Genomic DNA, 25,836 nt, shown 5'->3' with positions numbered 1-25,836 from the left:
TCTGGTCGCCTCAGAGGGTACCAGGAGTCCCTGGGTTCATCACAGGTTTGCCAAACCAGGCTGCACATTTGGCTTCAAGTTCTCAAACCCAAGGATACTGTGATGGTTCACTTTATGTGTCAGTTTGGCTAGGTCAGTCAATTAAACCTCAATGTAGGTGTTGCTATGTTGGTATTTGGTACATGTGGCTAACATCTATAATCAGCTGACTTTATTAAGTAAAGCAGTTTATCTTTGATAACATAGGTGTGACCATTCCAAGCAGTTGAAAGGCCTTAAGAAAACTGGGATTTCCCTGAGGAAGTAGAAATTCTGCCTCAAGACTTAGCTGCTGTCTGAAAGTTGCCAGCCTGCAGGCCAGCCCTACAAATTTTAGACTTGCCAGCCCATACAATTGTGTAAGCCAGTTCCTAGAAATAGATAAATAATACATTCTACTTAGTTCTGTTTCTTTGGAGAACCCTGGCTGATACATATTTCTACTGTGTTTCAGGACCAGAAAATAATGTTTTTAGGTATATCGCCCTGACTCATTCATTATTCACTAATTCAACGTTTATTTAAACATTTAATCGGGGTGCTTACTACAAACCAGGCACTGTACTAGGGGTAGAAATATGGATCAATAAGGTCACCTCACAAAGGTTACAAACTGATTCACAATCTCAAAACAAAACCTGAGAGTCCTCAAAAACTTACTAGTTTGCTTTTATATTTTATTTCTCCATAAATTTATCTAATTTCTTTTAGAACTTACTAGATTTTTAGCCAGAAATATTTCTTAGGATAATAAAGGGATGGTTATTCTAGTTGTCAATGACTCTCAAAAGTTGACACATGACACACCCTCTCTTCGGACCAGATTTTAAATCAGATCATGGACCATAGATAAGATTCCCTCTAGGCTATTTGCAAAGGCACATGGTTGTAATCCCATCCCTTTGTCATGTTACCTCATGATACCTCATCAATGTGCAGAGACACTGGAGTTAAGATCCAGCGCTTTATACAGCTACACTGAGATAACCAATGTGCTGAAAATAATCTAGTGCACAGATTTTACTAATTAGTGTTAACACATTCCATCAAATTTGAAACAAGCACGCACTAACTAAAAACTCTCTTTAAGATGTATACGATTATAATAATATAGTAATTGACATTTTTTTTAATTGGTAAAAACTTTCACTTTAACACTAGGTTTAACCTGAGGGAGAGATTCCATTTTTCTATCTTTATTACAATTTAGTAAGTCAGTGCTAGTAGGGAGTAGTGGAAGTAAGACGCTGCAAGTCGGTTTCAGCAGATATTTGATCAGAGGCTGCCAATAAGAAACTTGCACTTACCCTTACATGTTTGCCCTGTGAGCTGGTCCCTACCTGTGTCTGGACCAGGTCACTTCCCAAAATAAGCTCTCCGACCTCTGAAGCTGCTGGCTCTAAGGGACTTGGGGTATCTGAGTCATATCCCTACTACCCTCATTCAGTTGAGTCTAATATGTCTCCACCCTTCTGTTTCACCACTGTTCATATAAAGATAGTATTATTGACCCCAGTCCCTAACACAGAAGGATGTCTGGTATATATATGGCTTCTCAGTTACTAAATAGCAAAGAAAAATGGAATGACTCTAGATAGGCAGCAGGAACAAGTGAATTTCCAAATATGAAAGAAATCAATGCCAACAGTACCCTCTCCCCTATTCAAATACTCCCACCTCTCTACATCCCAGTTTGTCTATTGTAATCCCAGACCACAACTTCATAACTTGTCTCCTTTACTGAACTGTGAGCCTCTAGAAAGCAAGAAGCAGGTACTATTCATCTTTGTATTCCTAGAATACGTATGGGTTAAATAAAAGTTAGTGTTAAAAAAAAAAAAAAGTTAGTGTTAACTGACTGCATGGATGAATGTGTGTGTAGATGGTTAGGTGGACAGGTGGCCAGTTGCTAAGTACTCTGCTTCTGGGTCACAGATGGCTTCTGAGAAGAGTCCAGATAAAACTGAAGGATAGGGTCAATGCTAGACCAAGAGGGAAAAGGGAGGATACAGGAGAGAACAAAGGTTAGAAGCTGGGAAACCTGAATTCTGATTGAGATTCTGTCCTTAACTCACGGTGACCTTAGGTTATTGCAATTGAATATATGTGTACGTTGGAGGGCAGGGATCATCTACAGAATATGTTAAATATCTACAGAATATGTTAAATACAGACTAGACCAGTAACCTATAAAATATTTCAAACGTAGAGCAGACAACATGTAAAATATAAGGTCAACTTCCATCTATTTAACAATATGGAATCATCTCAAGATAATAACCCTAAGCAGACAGGCCAAGAAGGGGCAAGATTTTCAAAGTCAAATTCTAATTAGAAAATTAAACCAGAATGATACTGAAAGATGACTTCGGTGTTTGGAAGCTATCTGTTGGGAAGTAAGAACTATGGCAAGCTTTACATCCGTGCTCTGTGGCTCTTCATGCTAGATGTGGCAAGTCTATCAGTGAAGCCTGGAGACGTGTTCTTTGGCCTGAGCTTCAGATATATCTGCTCTAAAAAGCTTGGTCTTCTGGGCAATTCAAGGTTCATTTAGTTCTAGGAGTTAGTTTCTTTAACTTGTTCGTCACTGCTATTTTATTCACTGGCCCTAAATTTCTCTCTTTCAAATTTAAGGATTTTCCTTAGTTCTTTCTATTATCTAAAATTTGGAGAAGAGGGACTTTTTTTACCTAACAGATATCCTTTATCATTTTGTTACTGTACTTTTATTGTTTTATTGACTTTTATTAAATTATTTTTGTCCAATAATTTCCTGAATTAAGAGTTCTACACTATTCCTGAATTAAGTTCTAAACTATTTTAGCCTACCTTCAAATGAGCCTTCCCTGCCTCTTTCCCGCTCCCACAATCACACACTTCTCCCACCAATTCATTTATATATTTTCTTTTTCGGGAAATGTTCTATTTCTATTTGACTTTTGAAAGGTGCAAACTGAAGTACACACAGTACTCTACGAGCAGACACTTATACTTTTATACAGGAAAGATATGTTTTGGGAATTCCCTGGTGGTCCAGTGGTTAGGACTCTGTGCTTCCACTGCAGGGGGCCCAGTTTGATCCCTGGTTGGGGAACTAAGATCCCACACGCACAAAAAATATATATATGTTTCTGTTTTATTTTCAATAGTTTCCATAAGATGTCCAATGTTTTGCTGGCATTTTTAGAGCTGAAAGAAATGATAGAAAACATCTAGCCAAAACCCACTCCACTTCCTCCATTTTTACGGAGGAAGACATTGAGATCCTGAATAGTCACATGCCTTGTCCAAGTTGCAGCCATTGTTTTTTGTTTGTTTGTTTGTGTTTTCTTTTGTTTTTAATTTATTTATTTTTGGCTACATTGGGTCTTCATTGCTGCACGCGGGCTTTCTCTAGTTGCGGCAAGTGGGGGCTACTCTTCATTGCTGTGCACGGGCTCCAGTAGTTGTGGCACGTGGGCTCAGTAGTTGTGGCGCGTGGGCTCAGTAGTTGTGGCTCACGGGCTTAGTTGCTCCGTGGCATGTGGGATCTTCCCGGACCAGGGCTCGAACCTGTGTCCCCTGCATTGGCAGGCGGATTCTTAACCACTGTGCCACCAGGGAAGCGTCACAGCAATTGTTATCAGTGTCTGCACTGGGACTGGAACACAGGTATCCTAATTCCAGACCACAGCCTAGGTCTTCAAGCAACAATTTAATCTCCTGCAGTCTTTTAATAGATTATAAAAATCATTCAATTATCTTTCCAGTGTGAGCTCATACTCAATGCAACATCCCTAACTGACTTTAGTGCCCATTCACAAACCTTTTGCCTTGTACAACTTCTTACTAGGTAGTTTGATAAATTACCCAGAGAAAATAGTGTCATTTAATTGTCTAATGTCAAGTTAGATCCTAGCACTGGTCCTTGATGTCCTCACTCCTTATATAATTCCCTATTTTTTTTTCACAGAATTTTACCTTCCCTCAACCTCCAACAAGAAGTTGTATGTTCAAAACTCCTACATTTAATATAAAACAGTTTGTTAAGTATGAAAGTAGGATTACTAGTACCTCCTTCAACTTCTGGATGGGGCCATGTGGCAATCTGTCACACTCCAGAATAAAGGCCATTAATAATGAGAGGCATGCATTTAGCCAACAACTCAAAGCCTTACAATTGTCAAGGGAGTGGTTCAATGAACATTCTCAAACTGATGCTACGAATTCAAATTGGGACAATCTGTCTTGAAGGTAATTTCACCATAGGAATCAACAGCCTTAAACATATTCATGTCATTAGGCTCAGAAAATAATCAGAGAGGTGCATATAAACTTTTATATGAGAATACACATCACTGCATTATTTATAATATATAAAACTGGAAACAATTTGAATACCCAACAATAGGGGAATAATTAAATAAATTAAGGCACATTTAAAATATGCATCCACAATTAAATAATATATTGAGGAATGTTTACAGACCACGTTAGAGAATAAAAGCAAGTTATACGACGGAATGTTCAGCATATATGCACACAGGAAAAAAATGGAATGCTATAAAACAAAACATTAACAGTAGTTATATATTCTTATTACCTACCTTTTATCCCTAAAACAAAATCTTTGGATCACAGACTTTGGAATTCAAAGAAATATGGTTTGAATTACTCTCTACATATCAGCAACATAACCTTGGCCAAGTTACTTAACCTCTATACTAGAGCTTCCTCACCTGTAAAATGAAATAAACAATACCTACCTCCTTGGGTTGCTATGAATTTTTAAAAATTAGGACATACATATACATCACCTAGTACTTTACATGTGGTAAACATTCAATAAATGGTACCTACTTCAATTACTATATGATATTATTATACAATTGTTTCTTTTAAAATCAGGGGAAAAAATAAAGGTTAAAAAAGAAAAGTTGTGGAAGATCCCACCAGTCAGAAGGGTTTAATAAATAACTTAAGTCAGAAAACCCTCTGATCTGTCTACTTTAAAATAAACTTTAAAAACAAATTCTTCAACAGAAACAAATATACCTCATCTTTGGTATCTCCCTTTTAATCCTGCACTTAATTTTGCACCCTGACCATAAAAGTGATCTTGCTGTGTCTCTAGCTAGCCTCCTCCCTATCATGTACTTTCTTTTTTTAACATCTTTATTGGAGTATAATTGCTTTACAATGGTGTGTTAGTTTCTGCTATATAACAAAGTGAATCAGCTATACATATACATATATCCCCATATCCCCTCCCTCTTGTGTCTCCCTCCCACCCTCCCTATCCCACCCCTCTACGTGGTCACAAAGCACCAAGCTGATCTCCCTGTGCTGTGTGGCTGCTTCCCACTAGCTATTGATTTTACGTTTGGTAGTATATATATGTCCATGCCACTCTCTCACTTCATCTCATCTTACCATTCTCCCTCCCCGTGTCCTCAAGTCCATTCTCTATGTCTGCATCTTTATTACTGTCCTGCCCCTAGGTTCATCAGAGCCAGTTTTTTTTTTTAAGATTCCATATATATGTGTTAGCATGTTTTTCTCTTTCTGACTTACTTCACTCTGTATGACAGACTCTAGGTCCATCCACCTCACTACAAATAACTCAATTTCGTTTCTTTTTATGGCTGAGTAATATTCCATTGTATATATGTGCCACATCTCCTATCATGTACTCTTACAAGTTTTTACTATACTGACTTCGAAGACCCTGGAAAGCACCCCTTAAACTCTCTCTTTCGGTTTACCTGCAACACCTTGTAATTCGGTTATTCTTCTTGCTTGGGAAATCATCCCATTTCCTGAAAGCTACTTTTACTCCCTTACAATAGGGTCTTTTACTTTAAGGCTGTAATTTCTTACAGTAGTAATGCTTATAGCTTAATTTCATTACACAGTATTCTTTTCTTCCTTTTTGAGTTAAGGTGAAATAAAATTAACTCTGCTTTGAAGTTTAAGAATTTTTAAACAGGGCTTCCCTGGTGGCATGGTGGTTAAGAATCCGTCTGCCAATGCAGGGGACACGGGTTCGAGCCCTGGTCTGGGAAGATCCCACATGCCGTGGAGCAACTGAGCCCATGCACCGCAACTAAGCCTGCGCTCTAGAGCCCATGAGCCACAACTACTGAGCCTGCATGCCACAACTACTGAAGCCCGTGCACCTAGAGCCTGTGCTCCACAACAAGAGAAGCCACCGCAGTGAGAAGCCCGCGCACCACAATGAAGAGGAGGCCCCGCTCGCCGCAACTAGAGAAAACCCGCGTGCAGCAACGAAGACCCAATGCAGCCAAAAATAAATAAATAAAATACATAAATTTATTTAAAAAAACAGAATTTTAAAACATATCTTGAAGCTTCTGAAGACTCTGAAAAGTACCACAAAAACCAAGACTGTATATCATTTCTTGGAGTTGAATTTCATCAATTTCTTATATCTAAATGATGGAGAAATAATATGGTACAGTATAAAAGTCAAGGACTTTTAGAGTCAAAATTGGTTTCACATCCTAGTCCTGCCACTTACGAGCTATATGACCTTAAGAAAGTTAATTAACCTCTTGGATCCTCAGTTTTCTTATATGTAAAATGGTGAAAAGTAACATCTAACTTCATGGGTTATTATGAGAATTGGGAGAATATAATACAGTGCCTGGTAAACAGCATTCACTAAATGTTAGTTCATTTCCTCCCTAACTATTTGTTTGCATATCATAAACTCAATACATTCATGCATATCATTAATTTTTACCTTATTTTTATATATTCAATGATTAAAAATAAAAAATATTACTAATATTATGGGGGCAAGAGACAGGTATGAAACTTGTTACATTATAAAAAGTTTAAAAGATTGGGAAGCACTGTTTGAAGACAAACTCAGAAAAAAAATAAAGGTTATTAAAAAACAAAAATCATGAGAAGATCCCACATGGTCACAGCTTTTGTACTGGCCAAAAGTGATTTTATACTACAAGCACCTGAAACAATCCCCTACAAAATCTCACAGTTAAAAAACCTTACCATATTGATCAAATACAGACAATAAACTTAGTGCTAGGCATAGATCCACTGACACAAAACTGAGAGTAATTGAGTCAACGATTCTAAACTGTTTCTGAATAGAATATCACAAGTTTTCTAGCATGGAAGGAAAGAATGAAATGGGTTACCCCAAATGGAAATATACAAATTAGGTATCAATTCATGGCACTTACTAAAACTTCTACTTAAAATTCTTTACCTCCAGCGAGCAACTAAGCCCGTGGACCACAACTACTGAGCCTGCGCTCTAGAGCCTGCGTGCCACAACTACTGAAGCCCACGAACATAGAGCCTGTGCTCTGCAACAAGAGAAGCCACTGCAATGCGAAGCCCGCGCACTGCAATGAAGAGTAGCCCCTGCTCGCCGCAACTAGAGAAAGCCCACCCGCAGCAACGAAGACCCAACGCAACCAAAAATTAAAATTAATTAATTAATTAAAAAAAAATCTTTACCAAAACCATGTAACACATTTAGAAATACTGTAAGTACTATACAGTAATAAAGTTCTTGGTGAGTAAAACTTTAACATCATTGCAGCTAGGCTGTATGTCTATGGCTGCTTCTGCTTTACAACAGCAGAGTTTGGTAGTGTGACAGAAGCCATAAGGTCTGCAAACCTAAAATACTATTCAGCCCTTTACAAAAGAAGTTTGCTGCCCTCTGTCCTTGAAGGTGGCAATCCTGGCTCACTCATCTCCCCACACACACCTCGTATATAGCTTCTATGTATTTGGTGTTAAAAAAAAAATCTATTATACTGAATTGAATCGACAAACTTTAAAAACAGAGTTGGAGACTGCCTGTGTTATCAGAGGCATCAAGCAATAAAGTTACCAAAATTTGGAAAAGCACGTCAGAAGAAGTCAGAGCATCATGTGTACTCTGACTACACCTAATATTTAATACATGCTTATATTTTATGCCTGTCTTTACCATTAAAAAAAATCAGAGAGAGAATATCATTTATCTTAGTCTTTTTTATTCCTTAAGGCCATCAGTTCATCATACTGTAAAACATGTCCTCTAATCCTCTGTTTTTCTTCCATCTAGTTGTTTCATTCCTTTGTTAATTTAATTATTCAGTGGATTTATAGAGCAGTAACCAAGGCTGGTACCATGCTGAGAACTGAGAGAACAAGGATCCTTAAAACTTGGTCCTTGCCTGTAAAGAATATCTAATTTTAATTTAAAAGACATGTTTCAAAAAGGAGAAGAAGTACTATTTAAATAATGCCAGCAATTCAACAATTGGGCCAAGTCAGGTATCTGTTACTATCACCTAGTTTCAAATATCCACCAGAAAAACACACACACACAAACACACATTACTTTAAATGTTCCACCATCTTGAATCAAAGAATTTCTGAGAACTGGGAAAACAGCCCATCCATCATAGCTGATACTGCTGGGGAAAAAAAAAGCATCAAAATTGTTTACAAATTCCCTAAGGCATTATATTCTTCCAAAACAGCAAAAGCAGTAAATAACCTTCTAGATAAATATGAACTGCCTGAAAGTGTTATAAAATGCTAAAACTTCTATCTTGAGACTGCAACATTCAACTTTCAAGATAGACAATAGTTGTACCAGAGGAAAATTTTTAAAAAATAATAAATTCTGCATCAAAATGGTAGCTGTGATGGAGAAATATGGAGACTAGTCACTCAACAAACATTTGTTTAGCATTTATCTATAAGTATACAAATACTTATTTAGCATCTATGACAGGCTTTGTGCTAAATTCTGGGCAGAGTAGTGAGCAAGACAGACACAGACTCTTCTCCCTTAGAAACTAACATAAAGGAGAAATCTAACAGAAAAAGAATACATGCATCAATATGTTGAACCAAACATCCATGTTTATTTATTAAGCCACTCAGTAGTAATAAAAGTTAATAGCTGTTCATTTAATAAACAAGTAACTACCATGTATCGACTGCAATGCCAATCACAGAAGCAAGCATATAAGTTCTTGCCCTAAGACTTCACAACCTAGGTGCTTATACATATACAAATAATTTTGATATAGTATAAGAAATAATTTAATAAAAAACTGTACATGACTTTCTAAGGAAGTACTTAGGATAAAACAACTTTATTCTACTAGGGAAAGGGAACTCGAGTCAGGTAAGGCTTCACATCAGTAACCTGAGTCTTAAAAAATGAACAGCAGGGGCTTCCCTGGTGGCGCAGCGGTTAGGAATCACTGCCTGCCAGTGCAGGCGACACAGGTTCGAGCTCTGGTCTGGGAGGATACCGCATGCGCAGAGCAGCTAGGCCCGTGCCACAGCTGCTGAGCTTGCGCTCTGGAGCCCGCGAGCCACAACTGCTGAGCCTGAGTGCCACAAGTACTGAGGGCCGCGTGCCTAGAGCCCATGCTCTGCAGCGAGAGAGGCCACCCAATGGGAGGCCCGCGCACCGCAAGGAGGAGCAGCCCCCACTCGCCACAGCTAAAAGAAAAGCCCGTGCGCAGCAATGGCGACCCAATGCAGCCAAAAATAAAAATAAATAAAGTAAATATATTAAAAAAAAAAAAAGAACAGCAGTTTGCCAGGCAACGAATTTCAGACAGAGGAGAAAACTACAGTAAGTAAAGTCATAGCACAGGGTACAGTACAGTGAAGGAGATGGAGAATGAGGCTGCGTAAGTCAGTCATTTAGGGGTTAGTTCATGAACAGTCCTGTATATCACAATGGCATATTTATACAATTTATATAATTACCATGGGAAGTTTGGACCTTGGTAAATTTATAAAAAGGAACTTGGTAAATTAATTTAAAAAATTATAGTACCATAATTAGCTGTGTAGTTAGAAAAATAACTGATGGCTGTGTGAAGTGTAAAAAGCGTAAAGGACCAGAAGCAAAGAGACCTGTTTTTAAAGGCTATTATCAATACAATAGGTCAGAGGAGAGAGGCTAGACCAACAGAATAACAGTGAGAAGGGAGAAAGTGGAGTGTTGATGGCATCATTCAAGGTAGTGGATAGGTGAGAATCACCATGCATAGGGAGGGGATATAACGAGTTACATTTTAGATAAGCTGAATTTTGTATCTTTATTTGTAGGACTCACTGGTAGACAACTGAAAATTCTTATTAACTCTATTCTTCTCATTCCTTCCCATTCCAGAATAACATGTACTCATTAAACAATTTATTTTTAAAGTGCTTACCACATAACAGGCACCTTTATAAATGTTGGAAATACACAGACAGCAAAGTCCCTCTTCAGGGAGCTTACATTTTAGCCTCCTCTTATGATAACAATGATAGGAACACTGTTTTACAGTGAGGAAAGAATAGGGCAAGGTTAAAAATATGGATATACAATACATAATCCATGTGATTTCTTCAAAGGTAAGCTTCAAGGTAAATATTTTAAATTCCAATTGCAATTGAAAAATAAAAGTGGTCTCTTTTTTTTGGTAATGAATAAGCACTTGATAATTTACATGTCTGATAGGTTTTGATTTTCATGTATAAGGTTTGCTTACACTGAAACATATATGTGGCTAATTTTCTTATATGTTACATCATCCTAATAATACTAGGAGTTACACTCTTCAGGGAAGTACTGAAAATTGAAAGGCTACCAAGTCATACAAACTGAATTTTGTTCAAACTGCTTTAAAAATTGTTAATATTCTCCTCTTGACTTTAAAGTTTCTTTTCTACTTGTCCATGAGAAGCAGCTTTGCTATAGCAAAGTCTGGTCATGACTTGTGATTATTAAACAATTAATTGTAAGATAGTATTTTATTCAAAGTACTATGCAGGTATTTCCTCCTACATTTTTAGCTTTTAATCTCCCAAACAGGCTAATGAACCTGAATTCTTAATCCCTAAAGGAAAGCTTACACTAGACAGTTATTTAACATCTACAACTGCAGATATATATTTCAAAAACTTTAAAATAAATTGCATCTTTTTAAAAAATGGTATGAAAAATGTCTTCTTCAATTCCTTGACAAACATTTGATTTTCTACTATTTTCAATAAGATTAGCAAATATATCCCATACTTAGGTCATTTGTTCTTTGTTATCCTACACTTTGTCAACTTCCCATCACTTTCAGTACTTCTAAGTTTCCCCAAAGTTATTATTATCAACTCTCTTATGTTCCACCTCATCATTGGTCACTGCCTGGACCAGTGATTCCCTACAGAAGCAGAACAGACCCTTAGGGACCTTTTGAAAATTTGCAAGGACATTTTCTGGTTGTCACGATAAGTTGGATAGGAAGGAGGGTATTTAGTGGATGAGGACTATGGATCCTAGAAGTCCTAAAATATATGAGACAACACAGGACAACAAACAACTGCCTGCATCCCTCAAGATTTTAAAAGACTCTACTGGACACTGAGTAGGTGAAAAGCCTATCTATGATCATCTTAGTCTAGGACTTTACTACATATAAAATATATCATTTTTGCACCATTTTAGTGAAGACTGAATTTTCCAGAATTGCAGCTATCATGTAAATTGAGGTAAGATTCCACTTTGTTTCATTCAAAATTTTACCAAAAATTGTTCACAACTTGGGAAAAATTAGTTTGTCGATGACAATGGCTCTTATGGTATTTGAACTGCCAATGTCATACATCTGAAATCAGCCTGCATTTATAGCCATCCCACTCACAATGATTTCTTTGCACTGGTGCAATATGCCAGCAACTGATCAGTTCTTCACTGTGTCTTCTAATGTAATCATGCCTGAGTACTTACGTATTTAAATACTAGACACATTATTTTCTAATAAAATACTTATTTTACCTTTATGCTTCAATTAGAGCAGTACACTGATTTTTTAAAATTATGCTTATGGGTATTTTTTATTGCCTATAAATCTTTAGGATATTACAGGAAACTTTAATATTTGTTATAAAAAGGGGGCTCTGGGCTGGACAGGTTTAGAATCACTGGCCTACACTTTAGCCTTCACGTGCCCAGACTACTAAAGATGTCTCCTAACTGATAGCTTGGATTCTATACACTCCCTTTTCCAAATAAAAGTACCTACAGATGTAAAAAAATCACCAATATTATTTCTATCTTCAAAATACCACAGGGCTCCAATTGCCTTGCAAATCAGTCCAGTACTGAGATTTTTACAACTCTCCATAGAGAGATGAGTTCTACCTAACCTAATATCTTATCCAGTTTACATCACAGACTGAACACTCTATTCAGAAAGCCTTATTTCTGGGATCTATCCTCAATATTTTGAAATATTTTGTAATAACCCATAAGGAAAAAGAACCTGAATATATATATATCCGAATCACTCTGCTGTGCACCTGAAACCAACATAACATAGTAAATCAACTATACTTCAATTTTTAAAAAAGTTAAATAATAAAAAAAAGAAAGAAAGCCTTATTTCTAAGGAGTCAGCAAGTCACAGCAGAAAGAGTGTTAGGATTTAGAACCCTAGGCCCACCACTTATTAGGAGAATGATCCTGGATGAGTTACCACTTTCTGAGTCTCCATCTCCTCGTTTAAGTGACAACTGAAAAGGACCTTCTTCACAGGGCTGTGGTATGGAATGAATCAGACATAGCAGGAACTCGAAGAGTTTGCTACTTCAAACTTTTTATCTGTTTTGTTCGTTTACTTCTTCCAAGGATGATACCTGGCTGGTATCCAGCAGTGCTCAAGAAATGTCTGTTGAACAAAAGCATATTGCTTTCTGAAACCTTTCCAGCCCACTGACTCAGTTCCAGAAATTTATCAGTTAAGTAACGATAACTGAGCGCTTACAAATTGAGTGCTTACTTGAAGCAAACACCCAGTCTCTGCTCTTAAGAAACAAAAAAATGCTGGAAAATGACAGGTCAACATAAAAGATGTCACAAGACTGTGTATGACTAGTCAACGAACAGTATGGACAACAAGTGCTGTGCATCTAAGGGCAAGACATATCACTGTTGGCTGGATCAACACGGAAGGTGGTGTGGAAAAGGGATAAAACAGACTTTCTCCAACTAATCCATTCTTCTCACAGGTCACCTGAGAGAACCTTACAATTGTCCAACAGGTCACTCCTCTGCTTAAAGCTCATCAAAATGCAGGGGACAGGGGTTCGAGCCCTGGTCGGGGAAGATCCCACATGCGGAAGATCCCACATGCCAAGGAGCAACTAAGCCCGTGAGCCACAACTACTGAGCCCGCGTGCCACAACTACTGAAGCCCACGCGCCTAGAGCCCGTGCTCTGCAACAAGAGAAGCCCGCGCACCACAACGAAGAGTAGCCCCCGCTGGCGGCAACTAGAGAAAGCCTGTGAGCAGCAACAAAGACCTAACGCGGCCAAAAATAAATAAATAAATTTATTTTTTAAAAAAATGTTTATATTGATTTCACGTCAAAATATCACTGTGGACATACTGGATTAAATAAAAATGCATTGTTAAAATTAAATCCACCTATTTTTTTCACTTCTTAAATATGGCTACTGAAAATCTAAAAACACGTATGCGGCTCGCATTGTTTCCACTGGACAGTTTCTTTTCCCAGCTCTACATTTCAGCCTGAAGAGACCCCCTTACTGTGTCTGACTGGGCCCTGTTTACCTGGCCTACGACTCTGTAGGTGATACTACTGGCGCCTGAAACCCTTCTTCCTCTTCACCGAGTCTGCTGCTACTCATTCTTCAGAGCTTAGTTTTACAACGATGGTTACAGCGCTTTCTCCTAGAAGCCTCCCCTGGCCTCACCCCCTAGCCCCGAAAGACTGGACTGGGGTCTCCTCCTACACGATGGGAACACCCACCCTACAGCACTTATCACACTGCATCTGCAATTGCCTGTTCTCTGGTCTGTCTTCCCGACAAGAATGAAAGCTCCTTGAGGGACCAGAGATTCTCCGAACACGCCTACTCGTCAACGCCGGGCACCGAGGAGCATCAACTCTGAATAAATGAGGGGTGGTACAAAGATAGTGGATGAACACAGGGACGACCCCGGTTCGGGGGTAAGGGCGCAGAGAGGTGAGACAGGGACTGGGGTGGGGGTGGTGGGGGAGCGCTAGCGGGTAGGCTCGGGCAGCTTGGAGCGGGAGAACGGCAGGAGAGCCGGCAGACTCACCAGTCTCGGGTCAGTGTCGGCGTCCGACCGCTTGGTCGGGGGCGGCGAGTCCTCAGCGTAGCGCAGGCTCTCGCCGGCGCTGGCGACGCCGCCACGGGCAGCCATGGCTATGCGGCGCGGGACACTCGGAACGCCCCGCTGCCTACGAGGCGGCCGCAGGGACAAACTAGTTAGGGCGGGTCCGTTCGCGGGTTTTACCTATGCCTCTCCCGCTGCGCTAGTGGAGGGCGGGGCCCCAAGGGATCTCGTTCTCACCCAGGCTCAGACCAACTTGTCCCCTCAAGCCAAAGGGCAGATCCGAGCTGGGGCCCCTAGGATGTGGAGGAGTTTTTTCTTTGTTTCAGATTTGCGGGCCTAAAGCCAACGTTGGGACTCGTTGGGGCAAAGCGTGATGGGGGCCCGTCTTCCTTCCCCTATCCCGACCTGAGAGCCTGGGGTTAAGCCCTGCAGTCTGATGTTAGATCTGATGTTGGTCTCATCAGATGCCGGACCAGGAGAGACCCAGAGAGTCTAAGTGCAGTGCCGAAGTTCCCTGACGTTCCCTGAGACCCACACCAGACCTTTCTAAACCTGCCCTCCCACACACACCCCGCCCAACCACTGATCATACTTCATAATACCACGGTTCTCCCATCCATGAGGGCAATAGAAGTGGCAATCTGCTTACTCCACCCCTTCCCGCCATATGACTGGCTATATGTAAGATGAAATTACAAAGAAGAAACTTGTAACCTTCCACCCCACAAATGGTTTTGTACTGACTTGGATATAGAAAGACCCACTTTGTTATTCGTTTTTTTCTTTATTTTATTTTTCAGATTTATTATTATTAATTTTTAAGTAAAGCCTTTTGGAGCAAAAATTAACCAATAAATGAAGCCAATGTAGTGCTTTCCAACTCCTGTACCAACTTGGAGCTCTTTTGCCTTTTATACCCATCGCAAAAGCAGCTTACAAATCTTTTCTTTTTTTTTTTTTAATTCCTGATTTAAAAGTTTTGAGGACCTACTAATTTATTGATTTAGTTAATATTATTAGCAAGCCCAAGAAGTTAGGGCCTGGAGGAATTTACAATCCAGTAGGGAAGATAAAACTAATACGAAGTGATTATAATGTATTCCAGAGCATGAGACTATATGCATCATACAGCAGTATAAAGAGGAAGGGACTAGGAGGATAGAAGAGATCTGAGTTCTGGTGTATGTTCCTTCATTTTCTAGGCTTGTGTTCCTGAATATACCCATTAACTGCTTCAAATCTCTCCTTACCTGTGGAAGGGGAGTAACATTTCTCCAACATTCTGACTCAGGGAAATTGTAAGGATAAAATGAAAAAAGGAAAAAAAAGAATATGGAAGTAATTTGTACAATACACTTAAGAAGAGAGTTACTACCACAATTTGATTGGTGTTTCTGGGAGGGAGTGGCCATTTTTAACCAGGGTCATCAGAGGAGGGTTGGTGGAGACTGAGCCATTGAGGTGGTCAGTAACAAATGGGTAAGACTTTTTTACATGAAAGAGGAGGAAGACTGGAAATGTTAGCTGGAAACAAACACACAGAAATGAAAAAGGTGGCATGTAGAACTGGGTTAAAAAAAAAAAAACATGCCAAGACTCTTCAGAAAAATGGCCTTATTACATAGATTAATTTTCATTAGACTGATCCACAAGTATCGAGGACGTTGGTGAACTAAGTAAATAAATTGGATTGGAACCCACACGTCATTCATTCACTCATCCATTCATATATTCGATAAATATGTGTTAAGCATCTGTTAGGTATCAGACACTCTACTCGGCACTGAGTCTACAATGCCAAGTAAATAAATAAGATACAGTAAGTCCCCTACATACAAACCTTCAAGTTATGAACTTTCAAAATGTGAACGTGCGTTCGCATGTCCAATCACATAAGTTAGTTCACGTGTCTGGAGTACACTGTCACGTGTGCATCCTCTACAAGTGGTTGTGCTTTTATGTACTTTACTGTACAGTACTGTATAGAGTACAGTAGTACAGTACCTTTATTTTAAGTGCAGGATGTCCAGAAGCAAGCGTAAAAACAGCGATGTTGTAGCTGGTACTGCTAAGAAGTACAAAGGGATAACAGTGGAAACAAAAGTAAAAATAATTGAGAGAGTGGAGTGAGGCGACAAGATGGTGGACGTGGTTCATTCTTATAACATGAATCGTTCAACCACCGGCACGATTCTAAAGAACAAGGACAAGATCATGGAATGTGTAAAGTCTGCCATGCCGATGATGTCAACAATAATATAGAAGAAGCGTGGAAAAGTGATGGAGGAATTTCGCGCCAAGCTGGCGGGTAATCCCCGCGTCAGTGTGACACCCTAGCTCGGAAGTGTTTTCTGCCGCTGTCGTGGTTCATCCACTAAACTGCATGGTCGCTGTGTACATGGACAGAACATGGGCATCGGCAAGAACAGGGACCTGCCCTGGCCCCTGCTCAGGAATGAATACAGGTATTTCCAGAGAATGACCACAACCTCTTCAGTAGAAGGTAAACAGAATTTGGTGATTATGGGTAGGAAAACCTGGTTCGCCATTCATTCCAGAGAAGAATCGACCTTTAAGGGACAGAATTAACATAGTTCTCATTAGAGAACTCAAGGAACCTCCACAGGGAGCTCATTTTCTTGCCAAAAGTCTGGATGACGCCTTAAAACTTACTGAGCGACCAGAATTAACAAATAAAGTGGACATGGTTTGGATAGTGGCGGGCAGTTCTGTTTATAAGGAAGCCACGAACAAGCCAGGCCACCTTAGACTATTCGTGACAAGGATCATGCAGGAATTTGAAAGTGACACATTTTTTCCAAAAATTGATTTGGAAAAATATAAACTTATCCCAGAATATCCAGGTGTTCTTTCTGACGTCCAGGAGGAGAAAGGCATTAAGTACAAATTTGAAGTATATGAAAAGAACGATAAATGTGAAAGTGTTTTCTGATCTATTTCAAGCCTCCTCCTACCCCCCCCCCCAAAATTATGTATTTTTTGTTATAGAGACTTTTGTTGATTTTAGATCCATGGATAATTATTTCTAAGCAAAGCACTTTTATTCCCCATTAATCTTAACTAGACTCTATCAGATACCATTTGTGAAACATTTCTTGCTGTAACTGTCTGAATACCCATCAGGAGTCAAGAATAGGTGACCAGCACCTGCCTAGGGCAGAATATCTACCAAGACAGCCCAAAGTGGGAGACTCCCCTGGTAGCATGAGTTGAAACAACCAGAGCCCACAGAGCTAGGAGCTAGGCAGATGGGTCCAAAGGTCAGAAATGGATTATAAACAGAAGAGCTAGCATTCAATTATTAAAATTAGATCAAAAGAGGGACTGTGTGGGGCTTCCCTGGTGGCGCAGTGGTTGAGAGTTTGCCTGCCGATGCAGGGGACACGGGTTCGTGCCCCGGTCCGGGAAGATCCCACATGCCACGGAGCGGCTGGGCCAGTGAGCCGTGGCCGCTGAGCCTGCGCGTCCGGAGCCTGTGCTCCGCAATGGGAGAGGCCACAACAGTGAGAGGCCCACATACCGCAAAAAAAAAAAAAAAAAAAAAAAAAAGAGGGACTGTGAATTACTTTATATCACACTTCTGAAAAACATTCTGTTTACACAGACCAGGAGTCAATAAGTTGAAAACTCCAGGATATAGCAGCTCATGCAGCTCAATATCAAAAAAACAAACAACCCAATCCAAAAATGGGCAGAAGACCTAAAGAGACATTTCTCCAAAGAAGATATACAGATTGCCAACAAACACATGAAAGGATGCTCAACATCACTAATCATTAGAGAAATGCAAATCAAAATGCAATGAGGTATTACCTCACACCAGTCAGAATGGCCATCATCAAAAAATCTACAAACAATAGTTGCTGGAGAGGGTGTGGAGAAAAGGGAACCCCCTTGCACTGTTGGTGGGAATGTAAATTGATACAGCCATTATGGAGAACAGTATGGAGGTTCCTTAAAAAACTAAAAGTAGAGCTACCATATGACCCAGCAATCCCACTACTGGGCATATACCCTGAGAAAACATAATCCAAAGAGTCATGTACCACAACGTTCATTGCAGCTCTATTTATAATAGCCAGGACATGGAAGCAATCTAAGTGTCCATCGACAGATGAATGGATAAAGAAGATGTGGCACATATATACAATGGAATATTACTCAGCTATAAAAGGAAACGAAATTGAGATATTTGTAGTGAGGTGAATGGACCTAGAGACTGTCATGCACAGTGAAGTAAGTCAGAAAGAGAAAAATAAATACCGTATGCTAACACATATATATGGAATCTAAAAAAAAAAAAGGTTCTGAAGAACCTAGGGGCAGGACAGGAATAAAGACACAGCCATAGAGAAGGGACTTGAGGACATGGGGAGGGGGAAGGGTAAGCTGTGATGAAGTGAGAGAGTGGCCTGGACATATATACACTACCAAATGTAAAATAGATAGCTAGTGGGAAGCAGCCACATAGCACAGGGTGATCAGCTCCGTGCTCTGTGATCACCTAGAGGGATGGGATAGGGAGGGTGGGAGGGAGACACAAGAGGGAGGGGATATGGGGCTATATGTATATGTATAGCTGATTCACTTTGTTATAAAGTAGAAACTAACACACCATTGTAAAGCAATTTTACTCCAATAAACATGTTAATAAATAAATAAATAAATAAAGGTGGGGGAACTCCAGGATATTCCACAGGGATCGTAAAAAGGCAGGTATGAGACTACCATTTCGGTGGTTAAAGGAGAAGGTCTGAGACCTTAAAAAACTTTGTTTCTGATCTTCAGTGAGATTGCATGGGATGTTACAATGATAGAACAAGAATCGGCTGCTCTTTACAAAATAGAATAATCTAATATCAAGCGTAATGGCTAAAATTAAAAATTCAGAGGTAATAAATTGAGAATGAATATTGCTAGAAACCAAAATTAGTAAGTTAGAAACTAAATTTCACAGAATTAAAAAATGAAAATTAAAACATGTTTTACCCATCACGTTAGCAAAGATTTAGGTTAAGTATCCAAAAAAAAAAAAAAAAGCATTTTCTGCCTTATAAATTGGTACAATATTTTTAGAGTGTAAGTTAGCAACATGAATTAAAATTCAAACTATTCTGGGTTTGGACACAGAACTTCCACTTCTAGAAATTAATCCTGTACAAAGAAATGGACCCAAGAGTATTTGTTGCAACTTTTTTTTCAAACTTGGAAACAGCCCAAATGTTGATTAATAAGAAATAACTAACCAATATGTCTATAAAATGTAACATCTGCAGCAGTTCAAAAGAATGAAGTACTGACAGAAAAATGCCAAAAATTGCTAAGTAAAGGAAACAAATTGCGTGTAATACTCAAAATGTTTAATAAATGTTCACGTGTGGGGAAAAAAGAAAAAAAAGTAATGGAGAAACTTCTCAGTGTGCGGATGCAAGATCAGCATCAACGTCGAGTCCCGCTCAGCTCAATGCTGATTCAAGGGAAAGCTAAAAGCCTTTCTGAGGACTTGAAGAAGAAACACAGCAAAGAATCAGAGGGCACATCTTTTAATGTCAGCCATGGCTGGTTTCATCGTTCAGGGCTAGAGCCAACCTTCACAATGTAAAAGTAAGTGGCAAGGCAGCGAATGCAGATTCCGTAGCTGCCAGGGAATTTCCTGAATTGCTTTGAGAAATTATTGATGAAGGCGCGTATTGACCCGAGCAGGTTTTTAATGTGGATGAGACAGGACTGTACTGGAAGAGGATGCCAGACCAAGGTTACATCAGTGAGGAGGAAAAGTTGATGTCAGGCTATAAAGCAGCAAAGGATAGGCTAACTCTGTTGTTTGGTGGAAATGCTTCCGGTGATATGAAACTGAAGTGTCTCTTAGTTTATCATTCAGAGAACCCAAGAGCCCTTAAAACATAGCCAAGGGCTCTTTTCCTGTTGTGTGGAAGAGTAACCCCAAAGCCTGGGTTACCCAAGCCATTTTCCAGGACGGGTTTTTCCACCACTTTATCCCGGAGGTAGAGAAATATTGCTTGGAGACAGACATCCCATTCAACATTCTTTTGCTGCTCGACAGTGCTCCGGGCCACTCCCCATGCATGGACGACTTTCATCCCAACGTCAAAGTAGTGTATCTTCCACCGAATACTACGTCACTCAGCCAACCTATGGACCAGGGAGTTACAACGACTTCCAAGAAATATTATTTACGTTACACTTTTCGTCAGGCAGTAAAGGCAAGTGACGAATCAGGAACAACCTTGTGACAATTTTGGAAGGACTATAACATCTACAAGGCTATAAAATCATTGACTTTGCTTGGCATGAGTTTACGGCCGTCACCATGAATGGGGGTTGGAAGAAACTTTGCCCGCAATTTGTTCATGATTTTTGTGGATTTGAGAAGGTGGATGAGGAATCCAAAGAGGTCTTCAGCCACTTAGTGACCCTCAGCGAGAAGCCGTAGCTAGATCTGCAAGAGGACGACTTCATTGAACTCCTTGCTGTGCAACACGAGGGGCTTACTAATGAAGACCTGATGAGATTGGAGGGCCAGAGAAAGGATGAAGAGAGACAAGAGGAAGAAGAAGTAACTGAAGAACCGAAGAGATTCATGACACAGGAAATGGCAAGGGGATTTTCTTCATTTGAGGAGGCACTGGTTTTGAGGCACAGGACCCGAACCTAGAACAGTACACAAAGGTTGCAGCAGCCATTCAGAATGCAATCCAGTGCTACCATGTCATCTACGATGAGAATAAAAGAGCGACTTCCCAGACATCACTAGGTCATTTTTTTCAGAAGGGTGGAATTGAATCCAGCAAGGAACCAGACCTGTGCCATCACTGTCAGGCGTGAGTGAAATTGCAGCTTGCCCTCCATCTCCTGTTGCTGAAGATCCTTCAGCTCTACCATCTCACACCACCTCTCCCTCCGCCAGCCAGTAACTCTTCTTGCCTGTTCACTCGATGCCAGCCCCTGGATGCCAGCTGTTGTACTGGACTGCTGTATTTTCAAGGTAGTGTACTGTAAGATTAAAAATGTTTTCTTCATTTTTTGTGTTTGTTTTTTATGTATGATTTGTGTGAAAAGTATTATAAACCTATTACAGTACAGTACTATATAGTGGGTTGTGTTAGTTGGGTACCTAGGCTAATTTCGTGGGACTTACGAACGCGCTCTCGGAAGGGAACTCCTTCTTATGTAGGGGACTTACTGTATCTGATTTCTTGGAGTTCACAGACTCCACTTCACAGGAGGGTTATGGTGTCCCCTAGTGGCTGGGCCCTTGCAGTCACAGTTTTCCAGCCTGGAGCAAAGGAGCAATTAAAGCAAGACCCAGGTCAAATGCAGCTCCTCTTACGGCAGCTGCTGCCTCTGCTCAAGAACTGGAGGGAAGCTTCCAGAGTTGAAGTCAGGAAAAGAGGAGAAAGGAGAACCTGGCAGGGGAGAGGATAACAAGATAGAAGGGAGTTGGGCTCAGCAGGGCTGTAGCTCGCACTCCACCTACTGAGAGCAGATTGCTGGTTGCTTGCAGGTTTGCCCCAGTTCCACTGCTGCTTTGGGTATCTCCTCCTACAGCAGTAGCCACCTTTAAAGAAAAATCTTCCACAAAGACTACTCAGTTGTCAGACTTTGGTTCTTTGCTAAGGTTACCCTCACCAGCAAAAAAAAAAGGGACGGAAACAGAACAATTAAGTCCTCTCTCTCCCCAGAAGGATCTCTTCCTGATTTAGCTAAATTTACTTCTCTGGCTTCCCTGAGAATGAAGAGGAATGCTTCTTGTGAAACCCAAAGGGGAATCCACATGAAATTTTCATTGGCCTATTTTTTTTTTTTTTTGCGGTATGCGGGCCTCTCACTGTTGTGGCCTCTCCCATTGCGGAGCACAGGCTCCGGACTCACAGGCTCAGCGGCCATGGCTCACGGGCCCAGCCGCTCCGCGGCATGTGGGATCTTCCCGGACCGGGACACGAACCCGTGTCCCCTGCATCGGCAGGCAGACTCCCAACCACTGCGCCACCAGGGAAGCCCATTGGCCTATTTTTATTAGTTAAATCACTTCAGAGACAGGTAACACTACATTCAATAGACTTTTTGAAAGAAAAGCAGGTATTGGTAATACATCTTAGATATATCTCAATTAAAAAAAAGGTTTTAAACATTTGTTTTTTTTAAAAAGACTTTTGGCAAAAAATAAATAAACTGACCTCTGTGTGCCTCAGTTTCTCATCAGTAAAGTAGGGGATAATAATAGCACCTCCTGCGTGAGGATTACATGAATTGACTTTTGTAAAGCTCTTAGAACATATCTACAACTTACTCTATATACCGAGTAAGTTCTATAAAGTGTTAGTTACTCTTTTCCTTATATTACCTCTTTCACCTGCTTGTTTCCTTGTATATTTTCTTCTTTCTTCTCAGCCCCAACTGTTGTGTTTGATCCCCAAGTGGTTGTCTTGTCTTTGAAATGATATAATCTGATTAGACATTACAAAGTGATAAAGTATAAGTGTTGGGGGTGCAAGGAGTTGTGTTTACAGAAATGAAATTAAATGCTTTGGAAAGACTCGACAAAAGCAAGTTAGAAAAAAAAAAAGCCGTCAAATGGCAGGTGTAAGAGACTCATAAAAACTGAGCATGATTCTACAGTTTGTTTATAAAATGTCTTGTTCCCGCTTTATTTTAACAAACCCAAATTAGTAGTCATTGAGGATAGATCACCAGTGTAGAAGAAATTGGAGGCAGAACTGAATCAGAGGGCCCACACCCAAGTAAAAGACTTTGGCCCTGCAGGTAAACATAGGGTACACGAATAGATATAGTGGATACAGTGTATGTCTGTTCTTCTATTTAAATAATAGCACTTCCTGTGTGAGGATTACATGAATTGACTTTTGTAAAGCTCTTAGAACAATGCCAGATACATAGTAAGTTCTAGAAAAGACCCAGGCAGGAGTCGGAGAAGCGAGTGCTCAAGCTGGCCACGGAAGGGTGAATACAAGTTTGCTGGATTGATAAGAATGAGGCAGCCTCGGGGGTGAGGAGGGGGTTGGGTTGGGGGGTCGGGAACGAGGTAGAGAAAGCATCGTATATGAATAGTACAGCAAGTCATCCAGTTTGGCTAACCTTAAAGTACAAAGACAATGAAGATGGATAAGGGTAGACAGATAACCCAAGGCCAGATACGGCCCAGCTTTATTTAATAAGAAAAGGCATTTAGAGTTTATCTCATAGGTCAAAGCAAGACATGAAAAAATGTCAAATGTGGTAGTGACGTGATCAGATCTACATGCTAGGAAGATCATTCTGGTAGCGATGATGTGGGATGGATGTGCCAAAACTAGAAAAGGGAGATCAACAAGGAGTTATTGCAATAGCCTGAGTATGAGATGTTGAGGCCTAAACTAGGGCAGTGGCAGGGTGGGCCCACCACTCTGGTCGTGGTGTTTGTTTCATGGATGGGCACATAGCCCTTCTGGGATATTGGTAGTATAGGAGAAGTTTGCTGTGTGCTTCAGGGAAAGCAGTTTCTTTCTATTCAGGTGGACATGAACAGAGAAGCATGAAGCCCTAATTGTGGTTGACAATCGTTTGACAGCCATGAGCTAGGGTGACCTTGTAATTTATCATCCCAAACTAGATCACATTTGAATGAAAGATAGTGCTATAAATAGTTGTGTTAGGACAATAGATGTAACTGGGAGTGTCCTGGCCAACCAGGACACTTAATGCGCCAACTGAAACTGTGCACCTCAGATTGGGACTTGAACCCATGCGGCTGGGACTCGAACCCGGCCAAAACCCACAGTCTTCCAGCTGAGATCACACACCTGGTTTTAGGACTTAACGAAGCTCAGGTTCTTGATGTCTCATCGCAGAAAGAATTCAGTGAGACACAAAGTGATCGGTAAGAAGTGGATTTATTTAGAGAGAAACACACTCCACAGAGTGTGGGCCATCTCAGAAGGTGAGAAAGGCATCAGGGTATGGGGTTGTTAGTTTTTATGGGGTGGGTAATTTCATAGGCTAATGAGTGGGAGGAGTATTCCAGCTATTTTAGGAAGGGGCGGGATTTCCAGGAATTGGGCCACTGCCCACTGTTTGATCTTTATGGTCCATCTTGGAACTGTCATGGCTCCTGTGGGTGTGTCATTTAGCTTGCTGATGTGAGGCTCAAGGTCGAGTGGAAGTTGTCTGCCATCTTGGATCCATTTGGTTCTAATCAGTTTAAGTCATGTCCTCGGGCTGTGTCATTCTCTCAAAGGTTGTGCCCTGCCTCCTTCCCTCCTGTTTCACGACCATTAGAAGACATGGCCTGAGGATGCAGCAAACACCCCTGAAAGCTACAAGGAGGTCAAAAAGAAACTGAGTCCTTAATCAAACTTCATTTGAAGTTTACCCCATCTCTGAAATTTTTATTTATGAAGTAAAAATTCCCTTTATTTTCATTTCTATTTAATTTTGTTTTTTAAAGTGTAAGCATTTAAAAAGTAGAAAGAATAGTATAACGAGACCTCATAGCCCCTAAATCCAGATTCAACAATTGTCAAGATTCTACCACAATACTCTCTCTAGGGACTTCCCTGGCGGTCCAGTAGTTAGGACTCTGTGCTTCCATTGCCAAGGGCATGGGCTTGATCCCTGGTCGGGGAATTAAGATCCCACACACACACACACAAAAAGTACTCTATTTTCCTTTCTTGGATGAAGTATTTTAAAGCAAATGAAGATACCATTTCAGTTCACCCTGAATATTTCAGTATATTTCCTGCTAAATATGGACGTTTTCTAACATATCACACCATTGAGACATCTAATAAAAATTGATAACTTTTTTTGTCATCTAATATCCAGTTATATCCAAATTTCTCTCGTCGTTACGAAAATGTGTAAATAGCTGATTTGTTCACGTCAGGATCCAAACGAAGTCCGCACACCACAGTTGATTTTTATGTCACATTCGTCTCATTTAGTCACAAAAATTCCTTTCCCCACATTTTTTCATGCCACTTGATGCCAAACCCAACTACGCTGCCTGATGCACAGCGAGGCCAAAAAAACCAGAACATTGGAGTTTGGAGCGGAGAAAGGTTTATTACAGGGGCCAAGCAAGGAAAACAGGTGTCTTGTACTCAAAAACTCTGAACTCCCCAGTAGTTTTGGGGGAAGAGTTTTTATAGGCAAGATTTGGGGGGTGGGCTGCAGGGTGTGTGACTTTCTTCTGATTGGTTGGTGGTAACAGGGTGGTGTTCCAGGAATAATTCTCCACATGGGTGGGGGCCTTAATTCCTGAAGAAGAGCTCAAAGATATTGTTCTGCATATCTCTTGAGGAGGAACAAGGACTCGACTGCTTTTCCTTTGTTTCTGTATTCCCTTGTTGCCGAAACAAATTTGTATCTGCTGGCCAGTCTACTGTACTGACACTGGGCTGTGGTGAAGGAAAGTACCGGTGTTTATTGTAAGGCACCAGGCAGGGAGCACGGGGCAGCAAATGCTCAAATTACCTGAACTCCCCAATGGGAGGGAGAAGAGCTAGAAGTCAGGAGAGAATGGGGCTATGGAAACCAAGAAAATTTCAAAAGGGATGAAATAGTGAGAAATGCCAGATACCTACAGGTAAGGAAAAAAGGTTCCCTTTGA

General features: G+C 40.4%; 1 protein-coding gene and 1 pseudogene across 1 annotated transcript in view; one reads left to right on the top strand and one right to left on the bottom strand.

Moving 5' to 3' along the window:
- Positions 1-14,302, bottom strand: part of DNAJC15 (DnaJ heat shock protein family (Hsp40) member C15) — a 62,469-nt gene extending 48,167 nt beyond the window's left edge. Inside the window, exon 1 of the mRNA XM_027116184.1 lies at positions 14,166-14,302. Within this exon, the coding sequence (XP_026971985.1) occupies positions 14,166-14,270 (105 nt within the window). The 5' untranslated portion in view covers positions 14,271-14,302. The remainder of the gene's footprint in view (positions 1-14,165) is intronic.
- Positions 14,303-16,322: 2,020 nt separating this feature from the next.
- On the top strand, positions 16,323-17,149 carry LOC113625540 (dihydrofolate reductase pseudogene; annotated as a pseudogene).
- Positions 17,150-25,836: the final 8,687 nt, after the last annotated feature.

Source organism: Aethalodelphis obliquidens, unplaced genomic scaffold (genome assembly GCF_003676395.1).
Source record: "Aethalodelphis obliquidens isolate GAN/ISIS:26980383/991018 unplaced genomic scaffold, ASM367639v1 scaffold16, whole genome shotgun sequence".
Classification (NCBI taxonomy): Eukaryota; Metazoa; Chordata; class Mammalia; order Artiodactyla; family Delphinidae; genus Aethalodelphis; species Aethalodelphis obliquidens.
This window is presented reverse-complemented; position numbering and strand designations above follow the sequence as displayed.